The following is a 25,033-nucleotide window of genomic DNA, read 5'->3' as shown; positions in this document are numbered from 1 at the left end:
TGAAAATCTAACCGTTGAATTGCATATTTTTTACGCTCTTAGTACACACGTAAAATTTTGTGTCAATCGGATATTATTTATTATATGATCTATAAGCTTATATTTTATGCATAAGTTTAAACTATAAAAACTTGTAATTTAAACCATTTATTGATGACATAGCTATTAACCTTTATTTTTCTAGAAATTTTGCAAGCGTGTAAGAAGAAGATGTAATCTAATGGTAGATTTATCAAAATTCACCTCCAATAAAAAGATATTGAGTAAAGTTGTAGTCTTACTAATTTTATAGCTAAACTTTATCCATAAGAATTGTATATGGGTCTTAAAAAAATAAAATTATTTTGAGATAAATTTAATTATAAAGTATCCAAGTAATGTGTAGGACATCGCCTAGTAATATAAACTAGTAAACTACTCTAAATCTAAGTGATCACAATAATTTGACTTGGTATTATTTTCAAATACCTCATCATGCAGATTAACCATCAACTACAATAACAAAACTCTCAATAGCATCATCAACAACAACAACAACGACATAGAGAAAAAAGCAAAATAGCAATGCTGTCACAACTTGGAGTTCTGAGACTCTAATTGGCATGAACATGAATATACTATAATGTTGTGCAATAGCGGAGTTCTAATATCAATTGTTATGATTTGGGACTGGTAGAAGCACATTAACATGAATAAGAAAATAAAACATACATATGAGAACAATATTTAATATGTTTTGGCCAACTCCATGCCTATATCAACGGGCAACACCAATCAAAAATCCACTGTCAATGATATGGATTACAATCACACTCACAACTCATCAACCTAAATAAAACCTCTCACAAACTCACAAACTTTGCACACACAAACTCACAATCCTAAAGCCCCAATACACCCAATAACTCTTTCACACTCATAAAACAAACAAAAACTCAACACAACAATGAGTAATCTTTTAACCCCAAAAATTTACCAAATTAGTCTTCGAAGAAACCCACTCATGTTCGTCTAGGAGTTTTCTCCTCTCCCCATATGGGAGTAACCTTAGACAAAAGTCACCTATCTCTAAATAATAATGCCTATTTATATGACTCCATACATATTCCTTCATGGACAAAGAACATCCAATTACTTATTGAATAATGAATACTTTTTCCTTTCATATTAAGGAGAATATTTGTCTTCCACACTAAGTAAACTCACTGCCTTTCATACTAAGGAAAAGCCCTTCCTTTCATTTCATGCCAAGGAAACCTAAACTAAATAATTTTAGGAATTTGAGGCAATTTCTAACATATAATTTCAGCTAGAAATTGATAGCCACTATGGGGCTTGATACTATGTGGTCATGTTGATCAATCCATTTCAGAAAAGCATAGATTACCATTTGAATTTCTCTATCAATCTCATTGCTCACAACAAAACCTTGCTTATGATATTTGCGAGTGAATGTTAAGAGTTTCAGGTACAACTTTGATTTTCATTCCAATAGGAACATTCTCCAAATGTGCTCGGTAAACAGTATTATCATCGTTTCCAACATTTGTCACAACCCTACTAAAGTTCTGTGCCACTGGATATCTGGTTTTGTTAGAGAATATGGCCATGAAAGTGGGGTAGTTTAGATCATTAATAGGCTTTTGGCTGCAGCTCCATTGAGTTCGTTTAATGACAAGACTTATTTGGCTTTTAGTGTATCCCAGGCCACACAAAAATTCAATATAATCTTGAAAAACCGTGTCATAGATGAGTCCAGGATCCATGGCTTGGTTTGGATTGATATGTCCAGCCCCAAATTGTAGAGGTGTCCCAGAAAGACCTGTCCATTGGTCTTTCAAAATTGCGCCAGTATTATCATTGGCATATTGGCATAGGCTATGGTCATTATAGCTGATCGGATAGCTGCTGGGCTCCATTCAGGGTGGAGTGTTTTCAACAAAGCTCCAACGCCGGCAACATGAGGTGCCGACATTGATGTGCCTGACATTATTGCATAATCTGAAGCCAAATCATATTTGCCAACTTGCATGTATGGTATGATGGGTGAAACTGCACCTAACCCTTCAAATCCTGGAGCCAGAATATCCGGCTTTAGAAGTCCTGGACTGATTGGGTTCGGTCCTTCTAAAGAGAACAAGGCCACTTGAGGTGCAGACTCTGTACCCAACCTCGTCAAGACAAACCTCATGCTTTTCACTTTGGGTTTCTCACCCTTGTCACATACTCTTTAATCAAATATCCTGAAGCAATTGGTAAAATAAGGCTTGGAGTGGAGAACCTATCTGGATGTAAAGTAAATGATTCATTGTTAACGATGATAGCCGCATTAGCACCTACCCTCTCGAGCTCCCCAAGCTGATCAATAGCATAAATCTCAGCGCTATAATCACAGAAGACTACCTTCTTAACAACCTCTTCTCCATCCAATGCTGCGTAGTTGCACATTGCTTTGCTCAAGTTGGCTTTGCCAAAGTACAAAGGTAAATCAGTAATGAAAACGCTTTCTGGAAAGTATGATGTACCTTCAAAGGAAACCCCATTTTCTAGAGTCACTACTGCTTGGAAACTTCGGTCAAGTGTACCAGCCCCTAATGTTGTGATTCAAGGTGCTCCATTGTGTACTGTTTTGAAACCTTGGTCATTTCCAGCAGAACAGACAACAAATATTACTTTCTCAATTACAGAAAGAGAAGCAATGGCAATGGTATCCTTGAAATAAGGTGGCTGATCAATGCCAAGGGACAAAGACATGATGTCAACCCCATCAAGAATTGCTTGTTCCATGCCAGCAAGCAGATCAGTTGCAAAAGTCGATTTTGTTGTTGTTGCCCAACTAACCTTGTACATGGCAAGAAGTGCAGCAGGAGCCACCCCTCTAGCTGTGCCTCTTGCATATCCAAAGTGACTAATACCAGGTACATAGTTACTCACTGCTGTGGATGATGTGTGTGTACCATGACCCATGAAATCTCTTACAGAATTAAAGTCTTGTTCCTTGGATATTTGAACACCTGCAGCTTGAAGTCCTTTCCTAAACGTTTGCGCCCCAATGAGCTTCCAATTGCATGCTGAAGGACTAAATGTTGTGCCATTCTCACACTTTCCCTTCCATCTTTGTGGCACTGGTGACATACCCTCGTCATTAAAACTCTCACTCTCTGGCCAAATTCCTGTATCAAGAATGCCAACAATCACACCTGCTCCATAAGATGCAGCAGGCCATATGCCAAAGCTTTGTTGTAGCCCAAGAAACTTAGGAGTGTAGGTTGTAAACCACTTGCCAAAGGACTCCGGGTATGTGGCAATGTGAAATGGAGATTTCTCAATCTCAGAGAGCTGAGAGGGTGTGAGCCTTGCACTGAAGCCATTTATGACATGGTTGTATGACTACGAGTACAACAATAGTTCTTTGTTATCAGCAGGAGATGAGAATAATGAATTTAGGATGGAACAATGCCATGATTCATGGGTTAAGAAAGACTCAGGCGTGTCAGAATGGTCCATATGAATGATGTATGTCTTGTATTCTTCAGATTCAGACACTGCATTGACAAAACCAAGCAGAAATAATTGCAGCGAGAGTAGTGCACGCTTTGAAATCAGATGGGAGAAACTCATCTTCATGGTTATTGTAGTGATGGGCTAGCTATTGTCGTAGGAAACAACGAGAATTGGAATGTATTTAATACCATAGGAAAGAAATGGTCTGTGCTTAAAATATTCCTTGGTTAATTTCAAAACTATCCGTTGAGTGAGTGAAAGGCTACTTGAATCAAGTCAGAGCCCGCGAAGCAAGCCAATCCAACGAATAGATGGAAAATTCTATTCTATAAAATTTTAAGCAATGAAAGGTAACGTTTCTTTAAAAATTTGTGGCAACGGAGCTCGTAGCAGTCAGGATTATTGGATTGGCTTCATTTATTGTATAGCTGTTATCATAGACTCATGAATGTATTGGTCCAAAAAAGCATTCGGTGGCAGTGCAACTTAGATATGAATTCAGTGGCTATTACATCCAGAAATTCACTCTCCTACAGAGAAGAATGCCAGTTGATTTCAAAATAGAACGATTGAAAAATGGATCAAAGGTCAAGAATTGATCCATGATGGTGTTGCTATGGCAATGAGCAACGTTTCAAAAAGAAGATGCATTTTGATTTACTTTCAAACATGCCTTTTTTAGTAATGACAAAGGAACCTATATTCAACAATACACACAATATAAACCTTAAACTAGGTTAAGTGCCATCCTCATTAGTATAATTGACACGAGTTATGAAATTTTGTTAATCATTTTTTTCTCAGAATGTTTACCTCACATTATTCGTTGAAATAGTGACGTGACTTTCTTTCAGGATGTTACAAAATAAATAAAAAAAATTGTTTGCAATTGCATGAGACTGAAAATAAATAAATAATTAAAAATCAATAATTCTCCAGTGCTGGGTACACTAAAGAAACCCAATTACAAGAAGAGTCCATTGGTTAACAAAAAATGTCACATGGCCGATGAGGTGAGTAGCACTCAATATACAACAATTTGGATACCTTGTAACTCAACTAATTGCAAGATAAGAGATTCTATCCCTCACCCCTCACAGAATCCTAGGTTAGTGCAGGTATATTCTTTCAGCAGGTAAGTGTAATTTTAACTGAAACTGTATAGACCAATATGATAAAGCCACTGATATCACTGCTCAATCTCCCAAAATGCCACATCAACATCTGAACAACCAACAATATGCTTGGGTGTCTCCTAGCAGTTCGGAAACCAAGTATTTTCCAGGAGTTCCCATGACTGATGCAAGATATATTTTTCCTTTCTGCTAATCACAATCTGTATATAAAGAACCAACATGGCCGCTACACATACTGCCAACAAAATTGCTTGCGATATAAACAAACTCAAAGATTGACAACTGCACAAAAAATTTGAGTGGTCAGCGATGAGAAATTCATGAAACTCCCCTTCCCCCCCCCCCCCCAAGCAGACCATAGCAGTTTACTTATTGAAATTTTCTTCCTCATATATCAAAATCAATTAACATTGACCATTAAATTATTGTTTGGAGTGTGATTCCTGGTTCTATTTGAATCTCTCTAATTATCCATTTTCAAACCCTTTCTTTAAACATATCTTTGTTATTACTTGTGAAAAACCAATTTTTCTGCTAAAACCAACTGCTTCCCTCATCATTATTTTCTTGGATACTTCAATCCAAATGGACATTGTTGATAGCCCTTAGCCCCCAACTTACAAGAGTATCCTAGTTACAGACAAACATAACAATAACAATCAATATTACATAAACAATAAAATGTCTGCAGACAAATAAGAAACATACTTCAAGTTGGAAGAGAAGACATCTGAATTTGGTCGTCTAACACCCCATTTGATAAATCAGAACTTTGTAAAGAATCTTTCCTTGTACGTTCCAAAGAAGTTGCCTCATATATCCCTACAAATTCAGTCACATTTGCACATAACGTATGAAAAATTAACTATAAAAAAGAAGCAGAAATCAAGATTTTCTCACTAAAGCACTGTGTCACACCAGTTTCTAAATCATTTACAAATTCATGCCAGATGCTGAGACCATAACATGTGTTTTCTCAATCCATTTACGCTTCACTCTAATTTCCCTTTCTAGTTACCTAGGCTGTGTTTGGTTCGCGTAAAAGTATTTCCGGAAAATATTCCATTTTCCGGAAATGCTATTTTCCGGAAAGGAAAACGTTTTCATGTGTTTGGCTGTCACAAAATTCGTTTTACGGAAAATTAATTTCAGTGTTTGGTTCATTCAAACATTTTTACAGAAAATGCATCAAATCCGGCAAAAGAAACAAAACGCAGCAAAAGAAAATGAATCAATTCCACATTCAATCACAAAAGGAACAAAACCCAGCAAAAAAATTCATCAAATCCGGTCAAATTGAGATCGCGCGGCTGAGGAGAAGATGAGATCGGGCGCTGAAGGCGACATCGAGCGGAGGCGAGGTCGGTGCGATCGTCCGACGAGCGGCGCGATTGACGATCGCGATCACGCCGCTCGTTGGACGATCGCGTCGCTCGTCGCAGACACGCACCGCTCGTTGATCGACGAGAGACGAGCGTGCTCGTCGATCGCGCCGCTCAATCGACGATCGCACCGCGCGATCTCATCGATCGCGACCGTCGGACGAGCGGCGCAATCTGGGCTCTCTCTCTCTCTCTCTCTCTCTCTCTCTCTCTCTCTCTTTTTCCGGAAATGATTTGAAGTGAAAATGAGGGTGGAAAATCATTTCCGGGTCAAAGGTGAAAATATTGGTCAACCGGAAGTCATTTTCCGGAAAATATCATTTTCCGTGACAGCCAAACATGCAGGTTTGGGGGAAAAATGATTTCAGGAAATCATTTTCCCCCAAAACAAACGCACCCCTAGTTAACATACTTTTCTTCCCCTATATCAGTAAGAACAAAACTATACAGCAAAGGAAATACAAAGAAGGAAGGGCAAGACCCCCTTCCTCAGAGGTTTCCAATACAACAGATAAAAGGGACGGGAGAAGCCAACAAGAAGCTTCAAGTATGCAATGACAAAGCAGCAGTTCCTCTAAGTAACTAATAAACTTTATGTTGGTAGTTACACATAATAAGGACCCTCTTCTTCTACTATGTGAGTTTCAAAAGGAAATTGAGGCCAACAATGTGATAAATCTTACTTCAAAGATATCTATTCCATCTTTGGGAAACAGTAGTTTAAGTTGCATGTTGAGTCCATATGCACGATGCTTCAATCCTCTATAGATGAATTATACATTAAAGCTTTGCATTCCCATTTTATTAATTATTCAAAATTATCCATTCTATGACACATATGGTTAAATCCATAAGAAAGATATACTATATTATCCAGCTTCAACTTATGTGGAGTTCAGTGACCTTGAGGAAATCAATAAAATTCATGTTTTCAGTCTTTCAGTCCCATGATAGACTATTGCTAGTTTATCCGACAAAGCATGTCATACAATAAAATAGAAATAATTCTTTTGGATTAAGAGATAAAGCCAAAGTTAGAAAGAGTGAAGAGAAAAACTGACTAGCAAGTGTAAAGTATCCCTTAATTCTATACAAAAATGGTCGTATGAACAGTTATGATTTTCTTAATTGGTTGAAAATAAATTGTATGAAAACTTGAGGCTATTACAAGCATGAAGCATGGTGCTTCAAGATTTCAACCTTCTCCAGATCAATACATGTTCAAAACAGTTATGGTATATATATTTTTTCTAAGTGATATCAAATATTTACATAATATTTATTTTTATATTTTAATGTGAAAATAACATCTGTTGCTAAACAAGAGTATTTTTGCTTCATTTATTGCAGAAAATTGTATATCTTTGGTGGAGTGTTTTTATCAATGAAAGCTGAAGATGAAAATGATATCGAATATTTACATAATACTTATTTTACATTTTAATGTGAAAATAACATATGTTACTAAACAAGATCTATTTTTGCTTCATCTATTGCAGAACATTGTATATCTTTGGTGGAGTATTTTATCAATGAAAGCTGAAGATGAAAATGAATATATAATACTACAACCAATACACCTAATGGGTCATGAACTCCACCTTGCTATTACAAGGGGAGGAAACGCCATTTGAGGTAAACCAGTATACCACACACCCCTAGAACTGAACCTTTATGGTCCAACCTTTATATGACTCCTAGCCAGTAGAGCACAGACTACAAAGGTTACTTATTTCAACACATTCTAATACGAAAGAAGATTAAACCACCAATTGGACACCAAAATAAAAATAAAAGACTTTAAAAAATAAGACACCTTTCTGCACCTATGAATTGTTCACCCTAGTAATTTAAACAAAATAATTTCTATACATACCAAAGCCTAAAATTAAGCAGCAAATCAGGAAGCCCGTTAAGGAAAAGTCCATTTTGTACACAATCTCCATGACGATGATGCATCCTCCAGCTGCCATCAAATGCCTCGGCGAAGAAAAAACCATGAGTAATCTACAAATATATGAGAGTTACAACAATCAATTATGAGCCCCTTAAGTATATACTAAAACCATAAAGGTCTTTAATAAATGATAACATTTGCTCTAGAACTTGTGAAGAAGCAACATGCCGAAATAAAGAACACATCACATTAGACTTTAAAGTGTGAGAGTTTTGTGTGTGGGTGCGAGAGTGCATGTTTGTGTGTAGCTCCACACAACACATGCACACATGTAGTGGAGTCATAATTAAAAAGGTTGTGCTCAGTGCACAAGGCTCCTGCTTCAGGCAGGGTTTGGGAGTAGTGGTCAGTAGGCAGCTTTAATCCCAACTTTGGAGAGGCTAATTTCTAGACTTGAACCAACCACGTATCATTTGGACAGAGGGAACTTGTCATTGCACCAAGGTCTGATCTCTAATGTGAAATCATTATTGATTCTCTTAGACTCATACCATCATGATGATTCTAGTCAACCCAGGGTATCGATTCCTAGGTTTTGCTTTCTTGCTATTCCAAACAAGTATAGTTCCTGATTCCTAATTTTATTTGTCTGTTCTTCAATTTTGGTCTTGCACCAGTTTTGGTTTTGTCCTATGTCATCAAATCTTTAGCTAAACCAGAAGTTGCTTTTGTCATTCATATCACCTATCAAATCCCAATTAGTAGGGTTAGCAGAAACCTAATTGTCGTTCGTATCATTCAGGTTAGACTCTGTTACTATAGGTGAATAATAAATTAGAAAATGGATGTTAAGCAGCTCTGAAAAATAAACCAATCATTTTCAACTCACTGTCTGCTAAGTATAATGTCAATGGAAAAGGCTTGTAGAAACAAAAATGAGATTTTAGAAATTCATATCTTCTTCTTTTTTGGTAAGTAATTGTAAAATCCACTGCATTACAAGCATTAGATACTACTAAATGTAAGTCCACAGTGTGTGCATACAAGAGAGACAGTGTATGTGTATAAGAAGCAGGTTGGAAGCAAATTAAATAAAATAACAACAAAGCCTAGTCCCAAAACCTTGGGATCAGCAGGTGTTTTTCTGTCACTCTCTCATATCCAAAATAATAATTGCTGTTGCCTCTTTAATTAACATGTCCTTTTTTACTACTTCTACTAGTGTTATTTTAGATCTTCCTCTACATCTTTTCATTCCCTTAGCTTGAATTGATCACTCTTTCTTACTAGTACATTAGTTGCTCTCCTTTGCATATTACCAAACCATCTTGAATGACTCTCCCTCATCTTTTCATCGATAAGTCACCCCCATCTTTGAATGAATATTGCATGTTCCATCTTTTCTTATATTTCCATCTTTAACAACTCTCCCTTATCTTTTCATCAATAAGGCACCCCGTCTTTGAACGAATATCGCATGTCCCACTTTTCATTCCCCCAACTTGAAATAAATCACTCTTTCTTACTGGTACATTAGTCACTCTCCTTTCCTTTGCATATTGCCAAACCATCTCAAATGACACTCCCTCATCTTTTCATCAATAGGTCACTCCATCTTTGAAAGAATATCACATGTCCCATCTTTTCTTATATTTCCACTTATCCAAATTAACAAAGTAAAAGGCTAAGTTACAAATTATACCCTTTAATTTTGACCTGTTTTCAATTTAATCCTCTAAGTTTCTTTTTTTTCTTTTCATTTTAAATCCTTTAACTTCAATTTGTTTCCAATGTAGTCCTTCCGTCCAATCTGCATTGTTAAATCTACCAAAATGATGTTTTTGGAAAGTGAAAATTATTAAAACTGACGACAAGATTGGAGAACTAGATGGAAGCACTGAATGAAAACAAAATAATGTTAAAGGACTGAAATGATACAATAATTAAAAACCAAACAAAAACTTAAAGGATTGAATTGAAAACATGTCAAATTTAGGGGATGTAATTTGTAATTTATCCTAAATAAAACAACTGAAGTTTAAATAGAACAGTGGGTGTTCATACACAAACTTATAATCATAGTTTATAAGTAACAATAATAACTGAGCCTTAGTCCCAAAATTTTGGGGTCCACCATGGATCCTCAACAGACTAAGCACAATAACAATAAAGGCAGGAGGGGGGGGGGGGGGGGGGGTGGGGGGAGGGGGGGGGGGGGGGGGGGGGGGGGGGGGGGGGGGGGGGGGGGGGGGGGGGGGGGGGTGGGGGGGGGGGGGGGGGGGGGGGGGGGGGGGGGGGGGGGGGGGGGGGGGGGGGGGGGGGGGGGGGGGGGGGGGGGGGGGGGGGGGAGGAATGGTCTTGTCAATAAATACAATTCTGTTATCACATTTATGTCAACATATGTTTCTGTTCTGCATCTGTAGATTGCTTTCACAAGGTAGAAAAATAGAAAAAAAAAAAATAATCATATCTACATCTTCTCCAAGGTAGAAAAAGGTTAGAAAAAAAAAATAGTACTAAGCATATATGCATATTTCTTTCCATGCAACTCAACTCAAACCAACTCAAGTAAGCCTCAATTTCAACAAATTGGGGCTGGCTAAATGGATCCTTTTACACCACTTGGCACCATCTAGGGCCATGTCCCCAATTACAACCAAGTCTTTCCTCAAAACTTGTTTTGCCTCCTTTTGCCCTATTTGCTCCTTCAATATTAATCAAATCACTCTTTCACACCCGTGTGTTTGCATAATTATAAACACAAATTGTAATAGACAGAGCAGCAGTAAGGAGATTATAATGTGAGGTACCTTTCTTCTGCTATACTGTCAACATAGAATATCAAGATAATTCCAAAGAAACTAGTGCTCAAAAAAGCCCAGGTAGAGAATGGCAGCTCCACACTACTACCAGAAGGTGATCCCTACATGTTCCCAAAAATAAATAAATAAACAGAGGGTGGGGGAGATTAGGAAAAAAACTACAAAGAAAAAAGAAAAAGAGAGAACGACGTGCTATAAGACTTACTACGATTGTGCTCCACATGGCCGCAGGAAATAGAAAACATGTTGCAGAAGCAATAGTTATGGCATGAAGCCGCCTTTTAAGTTGATTCTGAAAGCAGAAAATGGTTAAAATCAATACTTTAATGAATATTAAGTAGCTTAGATCAATTACAAAAGGGAAAAAATTGTACTCAAAATAAATGGGTCAACAGGGAATGCAAAAGACAACTGCATTTAGCTCAATATCAACACCTTGAGAGAAACACGGCGTGCAATCACTCTTCTCAATGCCGATAAGATTCCAGCAAAAATGGGAACTACCATTTCTTTCATACCCAACACTTGTTCTGTCTGAACCTCAGCATCAGGGCTATCTTTCCATGGTAATTCCAGGTTAAGTTCACAATAACAACAATGCTTATCATTCACAATAAACAAACAAACAAACAAAAAGCACCAAAAGAAATGATTAAAGGGTCAAAGAAAGTGTTCAAGCAGATACTGAAACACATGAAAGAAAACACTAGCTTGATACAATTCAAGTTTGAGAATAAAAAATTATGTAAAAGAGGATATAGAATGGAGAAAATGTTGCCATGGCCCACCCCTGAGCTAGTAAGTAGAAAGATGCCAACATTGCAATAAGCCCACCTACCTGGTAAAAGATGAGGAAAAATCCATCTGAGTATTTAAAGAAAAAACATCTATTTTCTTCCAATCTGTATTTAAATAAATGTTATCTATTATCTCCCATAATTATCATTGATAAGAAATCACTGGCAAAGTCATCTCATATGTTGCTTCATTAGGTAAATATTTTACCTAAAGCTAGAGCTTGATTGCAAAAGAACGTCCAATACTCCTACCAGTCCATATTGTCTACTCTTAATTACTCAACCAACACAATAATCCTGGGAAATTTGGCATTTAGCAATATTTTAGCAACTATATAGTTAGGAGTAATGTTCAGGACACAAAAAAGTGCACAACTTTGTACCACAACTTGCTACATAGCGAGTTATGATTGGTGTAAGTGTAATAGTAGACCATGTGGGGACACACCTACACCAATTACAACTCATCACGAGGCGAGTTGTGGCACAAAATTGAGCACTTTTCTATATCTTGAGCATTACTCTATGGTTAGTTGTCAAGTTTGCAAAACTATTTTGCAAACTAGCATCTCGAGTGTTAGAAACTCGAGTTTAGTGAAGGAAATCGAGAGTCTAAGAGTTGAGTTCCTATGCTGGGTTCGTGGGTCTCTTCTTCTCCTTCGTGGGGTCTCTCTTCTTTCTTTATTCTTATTTTCTTTCTTTCTTCTTCTTCCTTCTTCTCTGTGAGTCTACTTTCTTTCTTCTTCTTCTTCTTCTCCAGTGTCTCCTTTCTTCAGAGGAAATCGAGAGTCTAAGAGTTGAGTTCCTATGCTGGGTTCGTGGGTCTCTTCTTCTCCTTCGTGGGGTCTCTCTTCTTTCTTTATTCTTATTTTCTTTCTTTCTTCTTCTTCCTTCTTCTCTGTGAGTCTACTTTCTTTCTTCTTCTTCTTCTTCTCCATGGGTCTCCTTTCTTTCTTCTTTGTGGGTCTCCTTTCTTCAGATCTTCTTCTCTTCTTTCTTCTTCTTCTACTTCTTTCTTCTTCTTCTCTGAGATCCTTAAAAATCGTCTAAGATTTGTAAAAATCGAGTGTGTTAGACTCGATTTCCCATGGCAAACTTGAGTTTATTAGACTCAAGATGTTAGTTTCCTAGATAGTTTTGAAAACTTGCTAACTAATGAAATTATTAGCAAAATGGTGTTAAATTGCAAAAAAATCCCAATACTACCTCTGCCACATAACATTGGTCTTGTTTAGAAAATCCAACTTTATAAAGGAGCATCATTTAATGCGTGTCTTTTTGTTAAAATGGTACAAGTTTCCAAAATTACCGTCCTTAATTTAAACTCTAAAAAAAAGAATGGTATTAAATTTTAAATAAAATAAAAGGGTAAGTTAGGAAATTAATTTTTTGACTTCTGATAGGGGACTACATTTTGGAACATTCCAAAATGGAATAGAGGACCAACAATTTGGGCCAAACAATGCATATGGCCATCTCCATGTTAAGCACTGGATAAAAGATCTCAAAGTAGAAATGACTAGTAGATCTTAAAGAGACCGATATCAATTTGATCCGAGTCACAGGAGAAACATGTCAGGCATGAAGCCAAAACCTATGTACTTAAGATAAAAGCTTTTAAGAGATATGAAGCACATTGCTCACTAAACTAAAACCATAATAATTAAACATATTAGAGAAAGCTACCTTCTTCCAAAGATGGCCTCTCCGCCCATATAACACTGCAGACAATACCCCAAGAACGGCACCAGAATACTCTGCCAAAATAGCTCTAGCACATATACAGCAAAATCAATGGTAACTACTAATAATAGAGACTATAATCAAGAAAGAATACACATTCAGAACAATCAAAGAAAATGAAAGGACCAAAAAACAGTAGTTCAGGGAAAGTGATGTAAGTAGAGTAAAACATCAAATGCCTACAGCCACAACAAACAGATTTGAGGGACCTCAAGTGCATTTGGATATGCTTTGTTGATTACTTATTTGATGAAAGTATTTTCGAAAAGGAGGGAAGAAAGTTTTTTTTTGGCGTGGGCCCACACAAATAAGCTCAAAAAACCCAAAAAAAAGATGGCTTTTTGGGCTTGCCAAAAGCATTGCTTATCCAAAGGGAAGGAGCAACATAGACACCATATATTTTTTATTACAACTCAATTTTATTACAATGCTTTCTCTTATGTTCTCCAACAAATTGCAAAAACTGACCCTTCACATGGGGGAGGGGGGGAAGGAAGGAAGGAGAATTGAACAAGTTCTTAATAAGTAGGCACTCAAGAGAGTTGAAGTCTTACTCAAGCATTAAAAGCCCTACCTGACTGGTCCACATGATTTGAGGCCTTTTCCCCACATAATGAAGTATAAAGCAGTTATGCCACCATTTATTATAGAAGGCACTACCTGAAAAGCAAATGGAACTTCATAAGGAATATATAAAACCAATCATATCAGTAAATTTCTTCAACGCCTTTTGTATGTAGTTCACAGTGATGTGGATGTTCTTTACTCAACCTGCTGATTTGAGAGTGGCCTGCCCTTCCAAGGTTTTTGCAATATTAGAAAAAGGATTGATGCAGGGACCAGACAACAAAATAGAAAAAGTATGACTGGTGCTCCCGTCTGATTCAAATAGCGGTACATTGAGTAAACTGACCATATTCTCATGAAATTGCCAATTATATGGATTATCTGCAAAGGGGTGTGCCTGCATGGACACAAGATCATTGGTATACCAGTTTTGGCTATCAAAAAAAGCCAGGAGAGAACGCACAAAAATACCATTAAAGTTTTTTCTTATAAGAAACGTGTAAGCTTGTGATTTAATGGGACAGTAGTTTTCTAAATGATGAAGCTCACTGTTAAATCAACTCCCATCAAATTTTCCCACACAATGGTAATTGGTAAAGGATATTCATGAACACCATATTGAACAAAAGACTGGATTACATGGGGGGCTTAATAAGGAATAACCTATTTATAAATTCCAAGTCCTTTAGCATGTCAATTACACCCAAAATTTCAAATAAACATGTAAATGCATTACCTGGCAGGCCAACCCAGAAGACCAGCAACTAAACATCATTATTGCCATAACCTAAGCTTAAATACAAATTAGCATATGCCTAAACCTCAAACACCAAACTAATGTGGAGATCTCATCACCAATAAGGCAGCTTATTGCCAACCCAACAGGAAGTCAGGAACTAGATCCAATCTCCACTCAACCAAGCCCAACATGATAGTTTCAGTAAGCATTGCTTATCTATTTTACTAAAACTGATTTGGAGGAATGTCACAACCCAAGGAAAGCACTAACCCAAAAAGGGCTGGTATACTTTTGCATCGTATATCCACTTTCTAGACACTATACTTTTGTGTCGTTAATATTACGGCTGGTTTCATGCATTTCCTTTTCTATTCTTGTTTTACTTTTCTGTTTTTCTTTGTTTTGTATACCTCCTGCATACACTTTTTGATTTTTAATAAATTTCAATTACCTATAAAAAAAAATTTTAAAAAAATCTATTAATAGAAGTTAGCATCAGAAGATTCATGATATCTATCATTTAATACGTATCAAACTGAAGGAAAAAAGTGTCGTATTGTACGTGCATATCGAGCATGCTCATGAAACGTAAAATACAAATATGCATATCAAATGAATCATATCAAATCAAACATATTGTGCAATACATAAACAAGTGTATTTATACTGGGCTTTAGCTAATATTTTTGATTTGACCAAAGTCCAACAAGTTGTTGGACTTACTTTACTACAAGTTTCTTGGGCCACTTGGTTGAGCTCAATAAAATAACCATATTAATTACCTCTCTCTCCATACAAAATTTGGAATACACATGCTTTTCAATTTCAAGTTTAATCCTCTTTCTCTCGCAGTCTCTCTAACCCTCAAAGTCCCCATTTTGTCTTCTCTCCTCTCTTATTTTACTTTTCTTCTCTTTTCTCCTTCTCTTGCCCTTTTGTCTCCTCTCGTCTTTTTTTATTCCTTATAATCCATGCAGATCACAAGAGTAACCATAACACAAGAGGCACTCTTGGTCCTAGGTAGTAGGTTCTCTTCAACGTCCAGTTTAGATCTTTAGATTAGACGTACTCTTATCAGTATTTTTTATTTTGCATTTTGCAAATTAAGAAACTCTATATTGGACTACTTTGTATTAATGAATAATGGGCATGCATTATCCATTTGAAGGAAATAGATTTAGGCCAAGTGTACTCACAAATTAATCTAATTATTTATTTTGGTTATATTAGTTTAATATAACTTGCTCCTAGGCATGAGCATAAATTGCTTGGCCCATCAAGGGTGGATGCCCTTGAATTACCCACATGTTTTACTAGCTAGAGGCAAATCAATGGGCTCTTCTCTAAGAGGGTTGCTATCTTATTAAAAAATATATAACTAATTGACTTATAAATAATTAGTCCAATATAACAAACGTGTATTTATACATAATAATTATCCCATGTCTAACATATATATTATATAGGTAACTGGAAGTTTTATTGAATAAAAGTACATCCTGTTCACAATGGTGAAAAAATTGTACTTGAAACAATTACAAAAAAAATCAAAGAGAAAAAAGAGCAAATTGTAGGAAATCAAAAATGGAAATACATTGTGTAAAATCACAAATATGCAACCACTCAAACAAAGTCCCAATTAGCAAAGACTTCAAAAGATAAACAGATCTCTCATCATCCTCAAATGTGTGAGTATTTCGTTCCCTCCAAATTAGCCACATCAAACAAGCTAGTACCATATTCTAAATGATTCATCCATGAAAAAAGAGAAGAAGCGAAAAAAGAAGAGAAGCAGCAGTCCTTGGCATCACCCACTGAATTCCAAACATCAGATCCATATATATATATATATATATATATATAATGTTAGTTTATTATAAGTGTTTATTAAATTGGTCATTGGTTGATTATGTCCCGTCCCATGTTTATAATAAATATACCTTCTATAGTTTTATTATGCATATCCAAAAATCTTCTACAAACTGTAGTATAACTTACAATATCTACAAAAAAAAAAAAAAAAAAAAAAAAAAAAAAAAGGAGGAAAAATTGACTCACAATACACATTTTGACAACTATGGATCTACCTAATAAACACCAAATGCAAAACTCATCACACACCCACATAACACACACTCATATGCTCAAATACACACAAGATTGGCTATCACAATCCCCCCGCATAAATTCTTAACGTCCTCTTCACAACCCAAGTTATGTTGTAGTGTCTTGAGTCAAATGACATTACTAGGTTGGCTATGATACCATCTATGATGATCCAAGGAAAGCATTAGCCACATCTATGTTTTACCCAAAAGGACTAGCCAACTTACAATTAGGGCTAGCCAAAATCTACCTAGTAAACAACTAATGTAGGACTTAGCACACACCGACACAACAAACTCATCCATTCCAATCAAATCCATAAAATTTGGGGTATCACAAGGAAACTTCTTTAATCCATTACATAATGATTTAGATGATCACCCATGTATATATTGTTAGGAACTCAAGAGAAGTTGAAAAAGGAGGCAAAACCCTAGTTTGGGTGCACTGCCAATCAACACTCATAGGGGTCCAACATGCAATTCCACCTTAACTTAGAGTGCCAATCAGCACTCCTTGCTCCTTTGGCTTCAAACTTGGCATGACGCTTCTCCTAACTACCATACACAAGGGATAACCTTGAGTGGCCAATCATGAGCTCAATAAAACGTGTAACTCAAGCTAGGACTGATTCTTGAAGTTAGTTCAAAAGTTAGTTACAAGAAGATTACATTAGGGTTTGTGTAAATGCAACACATTAATCACATGTGAATATTCTTTAAGGGCACATGCCTAATTAGTGAGCCATGTCTCGCCAATTAGAATAAGGCTTGAGTAATATAAATAAATGAATTAACCCTTGATTGCTAAGAATCCTTTTGTTGCTTGGTTTCTTGTTATTTTTCTCTAGTCTTTCTCTTTTGGAGGTAGAAGTAGTCTCATTCTTGTGGGTGGTGACTCTCTCGATGTAGTCACAAATCATTCAACCCATCAACATTTGCATGCAATCCATCCATGAATTCCATACTAACCGAAACCCTATAAGTGATTTTCACTTATACCTAATCTCATTCGGTCATTCCACTTCAAGACTCAAATCAAACACCAAAACCATCCCAATTCTAAGCAATAAGTGAAACACAAGGGCTCTTAAACCCTAAACTCTAGCATTCAATTCCAAATCTCAAGAATCCACTTGAATCAACTCAAGGAACCCAAATCCAAATTGAGTTCCTAACATATTTTAACGACATGAACCAATGGGTCATATAAACGATTCACATTACTATACATATGTCATGATTTCTATAGACAATTTTTTTTATAGAAAAAAATGTCATGACTAAAAGCATGAGTGGCAATCTGAATCACCACATAGTGGGTTGAAAGATTCCTTCTAAGTTTGTCAGTTAATTATTTAAGCAATTATTTTATCTTTACAAACATTAAACACTTGAGAAGTGAATTCAAAGTTCAAAACTTCTACATAACATATAATTTTGGCTAAAATAGCTAAAATATACTTTTTGCCGCTAAAACTTGGTCCAAGTTTGATTCTCATCCCATGAATCTAAATAGTTGTAATTTTATAGCAAATTTGTCCTTTCACCCATATGTTGTTGAAGAAATTGCATACATTGCAAAGATGATGCCACCTACACCTAGAATAAACTTAAAGTAATATTAGTGAGGACAAGCCTTGATGAGATGGTTGTAAGTGCCTTCCACCAAAAAGCAACAGGTCAAGGGTTTGAGTCTAGAATCAACCTCTCCACCCAAAAAAGAAGAAGAAGAAGAGTAAAACTGCCTATCAATCACCTCTCCCAACTCCGAAAAAGTGAAAGCTTTGTGGATCAAGTTACTTAGTTCTTACAAACTAATGTGTCAACTTTTAAGAACAAATAATATAATAAAATCTATACATTATATTTTATATGTGACCCTAATCACATTGACTATTGACTGATATATCGATTTGTAAACCTTTTGTACTGAAATTGGTAATCCTTTTAGCATTTTCCATAGATTTAAGATTTCCCTAGGAACAAAAATCGAACTTGCATCAAATTTAAAAGACTAAAAGTATCTTTCAGCCTGCATTTTCTTTACATTCCCCCAACTTTCCGCGAAACCAAACTGAACTCAAAAATTAACTGAAATGCTTAAAACTCCACATCTCTACAAAGCACACAAACAACAACAATAAATCACCTCCACTGTAACTGACGATTCACAAAATGTATTAGCCCAAACAAAAACAAAAAAACAATTACACACAAATCATTCCCAACTTCCTGAGAACGAGAAAATGGCACGAGGTATTAGGCTTCGAAACATACACTAAAAAAGACAGTTAAAAAAGAAAATTAATTTCCAGAGGTTTTCTCGGGAAACAAACAGAGGAGGAAGGGGGGGTTAGGGTTTAGGGAAAATTGACCTGAATTGGGAAGATCCAGCGCGAAGATCTTCAGAGACTTGCCTTGGAGACATCATTTTGATTCTTTGTGTTTATTAGTGCCAAAAAACATAAAAGACTGGGATCTCTCTCCCTCTAATAATAAAAATGAAAATGTCGAAATTAAGATAGAGCTTAGCTTAATCACAAATTAATCAGTGTTTTACAAGCGCTCAGCTTTCAGAGTGTTTAACCAAAACGACAAGTTTAAGAGGAAAGGAGAAGAAATCAAGAAATCTCCTCTTTTTTTCTTTTTTTTTTTGTATAAGACAACCAGGCCATTGATAGATGGGCCTGAGGCCCAGAAGAATCGGACTTGGAACCGGTTTTTTCTACCGGTCGACCCCAAAAAAAAAAGAAAAAAAAAAAAAATATATATATATATATAATATACATATATCATATACTATACTATATAATAAAAGTTAGACTTAGACTCCTATAAAAAAAAAAAAAAAAAAGTTGGACTTAGACGTCGTGAATGCATTAAGTGACTTCACCAAATTGCATAATTTTTTTTTTAGATTTTTATATTTAAAAAATAGATATAATTTTTCTTCTCCTATAATTTCTAAGTTAATAAAAATTTTAATTTAATTACAATCTAAATTCTTCATCTAATCCATCTAATCTTTTTTTTTTTTTTTTTACGTGTAGTGTATTATAAAAAGAGAAATAATATTTTTATAACATTTTTACAACAAATCCTAAATAACAGGTTTTTACTGGTTGTTATTGTTAGGACAAAAAAGTAATCTTAGTGTTAGTTTCAAATTTGAACCAATAACAACTAACCACATGTGATTTGTTATAAAAATATTATAGACGTAGCATCTCTCTTATAAAAAATGCAGCAACTCTCTTATTTTCATAAAAAGAGGATATGAATTCGTTATCTACTTTTTTTTCAAATATATTTTGTTTTAATTTATTTTATTAGATAAATATCAAATTTTTGGATTAAAAAAAGATAATAACAACATGATATTTACGGTATAACAGAAAAAAAAATTGTAATTAACGTTAACAACTTGATTTCTATGGTATTTGATTTTAAATAAATTCTTCTTTTTTTGCTTATATCAACTTCATCACAACTTTCATTGAGGATATACACAAGGGGAGTTATTGATAATAAATTTGTAATCTACTTTTTTTCAAATGTTTTTTTAAAATTAATTTTTGTGGATAAATATCAAATTTTTGGATAACAACAACAAAAAAAAAAAGCTAATAACGTTAATTAACAACATGATTTTAATGGTATAACAGAAGATAAAAAATTATAATTAATGTTACAACTTGAATTTTATGGTATTGGGTTTTATTTATTTTTTTTATTTTTTATTTTTTTTGCTTATATCAACTTCTTCACAACTTAAAATTATTGTTTTAAATAGAAACAACTTCTTATCGACTTTTGTTTTTTGGTTGAAGTTTAATTTTATTTGTTGGATAAATAAAGGAATGATTATGGATAATAGTTTTATTATACCATGACTCTCATCTTTAGAGTTCCAAGACACTATAAATAATAAGGCCAGATTCATGATATTTTTATTAATATTTTGAACGTCCGAGTATCTATCATTTTTTAGGGTTATTTGTTATTTGTTTAATTTTGTTTTTTTTTTATTCATGTTTTTTTTTTTCAAGGAGCTTCCTTGAAGTTTCAAAGCACTTGATCAAAAAATACTCTTGGTATTGAGTTTTTCTCAAAAAAAAATTATTGAAGTTTATATTTACACATTTTCTTTTGATAGGTTGAAATTTTTTTGCCTCCTACCTCATTTTCAAAGACAAAAATTCAATTTTATGTAAGTTTATCTACTTTTATTTTTTAATGTTTAGTAATTTGGGTTTTTCATAATTCTTAACTATTACATTGAGGTCACCACTTAAACATGCTTTCAATTATTTTTTTTTTAATTATTGAATTCAAGGTTTTTCATTTAAATATGCACTTGAGATTTAATTATGCAAACTCCCTTTATATTTTTTTTGGCATTTCTTTTTACTTTAGTTGCATAGTTATCTACCATATTCCATTCAATTAGTTTTGGACTTATATATGATTTTATTTATTTATAAAAACTAATTTTACACAATACATATTCACTAAACAACTTAAAGTAAAAGGTTACTTTGTTTTTTAAAAAAAAAATTGAGTAAAATATTACTTTATTTTTGTTATCTATTTAATTTTAATTAATAATTTTTTTTATAGGAATTAATAATTTTTTTTTCATTAATTTATTCATGATTCTTGATTAAGCTATGCATCGCATGGGCATAAATATATATATAACTGAAACCTCTGCTAGCTCCACAATTTTCCACATCACCTTTTTTTTAATTATTTTTAACGTTTTATTATATTAGAATTTATTAATTTAGAACCCCACCCCAATCAACTCCCCCTTTAGCTTTCACGTCACTTTTTTTTTTAATTCTTTTTAACGTTTTATTATTATTTTAGAATTTATTAATTCAGCCTTCACGTCTAAATCAAAGAGCTAAGGTTATATTTGGTAATAGTTTTTTTTTTTCTATTTTTGAAAACTTGTTTTTGGGTATATAAAGAAAAAAAAATTCTTATATTTTTGAAATCAAAAACATGTTTGGTTAGTTAAAATTTAAAAAAAAAAAATATATATATATATATATAGTTTTTTAAAGAAAAAAAATAGAAAATACTAAAATATGTTGTTACTAGGATTTGAACTTTAATATTAAATCATTAAATGTGACATTTTCATTACATTAAATGCGTATTTTCATTAACTTTTGAAAATTAGAAATTGAAAACAACATTTTACATATTTTTTGTTTCCTTCATTAATTGAATTTTGAGAACAGTTTTTGTTTTCAATCCATTTTAGATTACTAAACAAGTTTTTTAATTTCAAAAATAAAAAATTGTTTTTGAAAACATTAAAAAAAAAAAAAAAACAGTTACCAAACATACCATAAACAGTCTAAACCCCACAACCTCTCTATTTTCTTATATACGCTGGCACCCAAAACTCAGATCCTCCCACTGCCGCCACCACCATGGATCACTGCCACTGCATCGATTTCTCTTTGCCTCTCCATCGTCGCTCAATCCAGCCCATCATATTCTAAGTCGGCAAATTATTTTGAGGTAATTAAAACATGTTTTTTACTTTGCGTAATTTCTATATATTGCTCTCTCTCTCTGTCCACTTCAATTGTTCATGGAATTTTGTTAGTTTGTGACTGTGGATTCCTCTGGATTTAAGTTTTTTTTGTTTTTGTTTTCATGGAATTTTGTTGGTTTGTGGTTGTGGGTTGCTCTGGATTTAAGTTTTTTTGTTTTTTTGCAGATTTCCATGTTTTCTTCTTCTTCCTTTGTTGTCAAATCTATGGCAAAGAAGAATCATGAAATTTTTGTTATTAGATTTTATTTTTCCCTTTTTTTGTATGCAATTTTTATTGGATTTTTGGTTTTTTGGGATTCTTCTATTTGGTTTTAATTCTAGGTTTGTTTTAGTTGATATATAGTGTTTTTCTCATCTTCATTTTACATTGGTTTGGTTTTTTTTTTTTCCCCCTTTTTTTGGTTATGCAATTTTTATTGGATTTTTGGTTTCTTGGGATTCTTCTATTTGATTTCAATTATGGGTTTGTTTTGATTTGATATATAGTGTTATTGTCGTCTTCATTTACATTGGTTTTCCCTTTTTATAAATTATTATAATCTCTGCGTTGTCTTATATGATAGCCTACGAAATGTTATGTTGGGGCTATCACTATTTTGGATTCTGTGGGAATTTTTTTTGAAGGTTGGGGTTGGTTAGTATAGTTGTTTGAGAGTTATATAACTCAATTATATATGATTATGCAAGATAGGCATGGTATTCGATATTATAAATTTGAGGCAGAGATTCAGAGAGAGGATTGAGAGAGACTTAACAAATAGCAAGCTTTAATGAATACCTCTATCATTATGCGAAATCAAAAGGCATATTACAGATTTTTAATCTTTTGACTTCATAACCAAACTTGACAGTCATATTTTTCTCCTTAAATTTTGATAGAGATGGTAGTAGCTTCAAAGCGTACACAAGTAATTTATTCATATTATTTTTTTCCTATAAAGTTTTATTCTCTCATCGTCCTCAAAGTCATAATACGAGTAGTGTTAATCTTTGATTTTTCTTGGGTTGTCCTACCAATTGATTGATTTAAGTTGAATCTTCGAATTGAATAGTGGGAGCTGTCCTCAATTTATAAGCTTATTATTGTACATTATATTTGTATTTTAGATTAAGCCAATCATTTGAGAAGTGCATTGAAAATGGATTTTTTTTTTTTTTTGCTAAAAAAAAGAGCCCAAATTTTTGGGAGGTGATGCTTGCTATTGACATGAGTTTGAATTTTTTGGGAGGACTTTATTTTTTCTGCACTTAAACTGGCCTTCCTCCCTCTAATTGTTATTTATGGTTCTTGGTTGGATATAGCACTTTGAAATTTAAATTAGTCAAACTACACAAATTTGAATGGTGGACAACATTGAATATTGTCTATTTTAAGGAGGGATATATTATGGCAAAATTAAGTCATAGACAAGGGACAGTATGTTTCATAAAATTATTGTGTTTAGTTTTTGAGTTTGAAAATTTTATTCTTAAAAATAATCCTTGGTAGGCTTATATGGAGCACATAGCTCAAGGCCAGAGGTTATTCACGATATTGCATTGATGTTGCCAAAGCCTTGAAACCCAATTTTCCATGTAAATGTAGACGATATGGAGGCAGTTGTTTCGTGTTTGTGAGCTTGCAACTGAGTGGCATTGAACTTTCCACTAAGATGTGGTTGATTTTGTTTGTTATTGTCATTATAATATCTATATCCAATGTTGTAGTGTAGATATTTACACAATTGTTATTTGATAATAACTGTTTGTTACGAGATTCTTCTCTCTTTATCGATCATTGTATTCTCTTGATATCTATTCCCTTTGGCTCTTATATTTTAACTTTATTGTGGTCGTGTAGAGTTTACTTATTGGCATTTGTATGATAGAGGAAGCTTTCAATAAATATTTTTCATTGTTTTACCATTTTTGCAATAATTGTTATGGAGTAGATTAATTTTCCTTTAATGTTTGGTTTCATTTTAAAATAATTTTAGTTGACTTTTGTTTAACTATTCTGTGCATCGCACGAGTTAGCGACATCAACATTATTTAAATAAATAAATAAACAAAAATTATGAATTTATATTTCTAAAACCCAATAATTAAAAAAAAAAAACACACACACACACACACACACACAAAATCTGATTTTATACTCGTAAAACCCAATACATAAAAGTAGACCCCTTCTCCTTACTCCAAAACAAAGACCCACAACCCATTCAGACTTCAAAGTCCTCTGTTCTGATTCTCCTTCTCAAGCTCACTTGGCATTCAAATACAAAGAATTTGCAACTGAATGCAGGATAAGCAAAATCTGAACCCAAGGTAAGAATTCGGATTTGCTTTCAATTGAAAACCTACTTACTCTGTTATTATTTTCTATATTTTGCTCTCTTTCCACTTCAATTGTTCAGGTGGGTGATCTACTTTTGGTGTTTTGGGTTGCTATGGCTGAATGTTTCGCCTTAGCGAGAGGAAGTTTCAGTATTTAATCATCTTGATTTAATTTTGATCTTATATTTCAAATGGGTTATTTGTTTTTTTTGTTATTAATATGAGCCTTTTAGTGTATCAATTACTTGCATTGGTACCAATTAATGAATTTCCAATAGGTTTAATTCTTTTTCTTGGTGCTAGGTTTCAAATCTGCTACATAGAATGTTTGGTCTTTGTTTTCCTTTTTGTTCTTGAAAAGATATAATAGTTTCATTGTTAGATGATAGTTGGAATATTTACAAATTTTTAGTTAGTCCAGAAATTTGATTTTTCAGGTTCCAG

The 25,033-nt window shown here is 34.0% G+C and overlaps 1 protein-coding gene and 1 pseudogene across 2 annotated transcripts; both read right to left on the bottom strand.

The window, feature by feature from the left end:
• Positions 1-1,309: 1,309 nt before the first annotated feature.
• On the bottom strand, positions 1,310-3,627 carry LOC115966031 (annotated as a pseudogene).
• Positions 3,628-4,400: 773 nt separating this feature from the next.
• LOC115975795 lies at positions 4,401-19,312 on the bottom strand. 2 transcript variants are annotated; one of them, XM_031096776.1, is made up of 11 exons: positions 19,071-19,312; positions 14,053-14,245; positions 13,856-13,941; positions 13,225-13,309; positions 11,501-11,579; positions 11,177-11,307; positions 10,947-11,033; positions 10,730-10,842; positions 7,899-8,029; positions 5,349-5,462; positions 4,401-4,922 (listed from the first exon to the last, which is right to left on the bottom strand). In XM_031096776.1, exons 1-10 carry the CDS (start codon positions 19,124-19,126, stop codon positions 5,350-5,352), a joined length of 1,074 nt encoding a protein of 357 aa, XP_030952636.1. In that variant the 5' UTR covers positions 19,127-19,312; the 3' UTR covers positions 4,401-4,922; position 5,349. The 2 variants fall into 2 exon arrangements, with proteins under 2 accessions (XP_030952636.1, XP_030952637.1); XM_031096777.1 differs by lacking the exon at positions 11,501-11,579 and having other exon boundaries at positions 11,177-11,341.
• Positions 19,313-25,033: the final 5,721 nt, after the last annotated feature.

This window comes from Quercus lobata, chromosome 2 (genome assembly GCF_001633185.2).
Source record: "Quercus lobata isolate SW786 chromosome 2, ValleyOak3.0 Primary Assembly, whole genome shotgun sequence".
Classification (NCBI taxonomy): Eukaryota; Viridiplantae; Streptophyta; class Magnoliopsida; order Fagales; family Fagaceae; genus Quercus; species Quercus lobata.
Note: the sequence above shows the minus strand (reverse complement) of the source record. Positions and strands in the feature narration are given on the sequence as shown.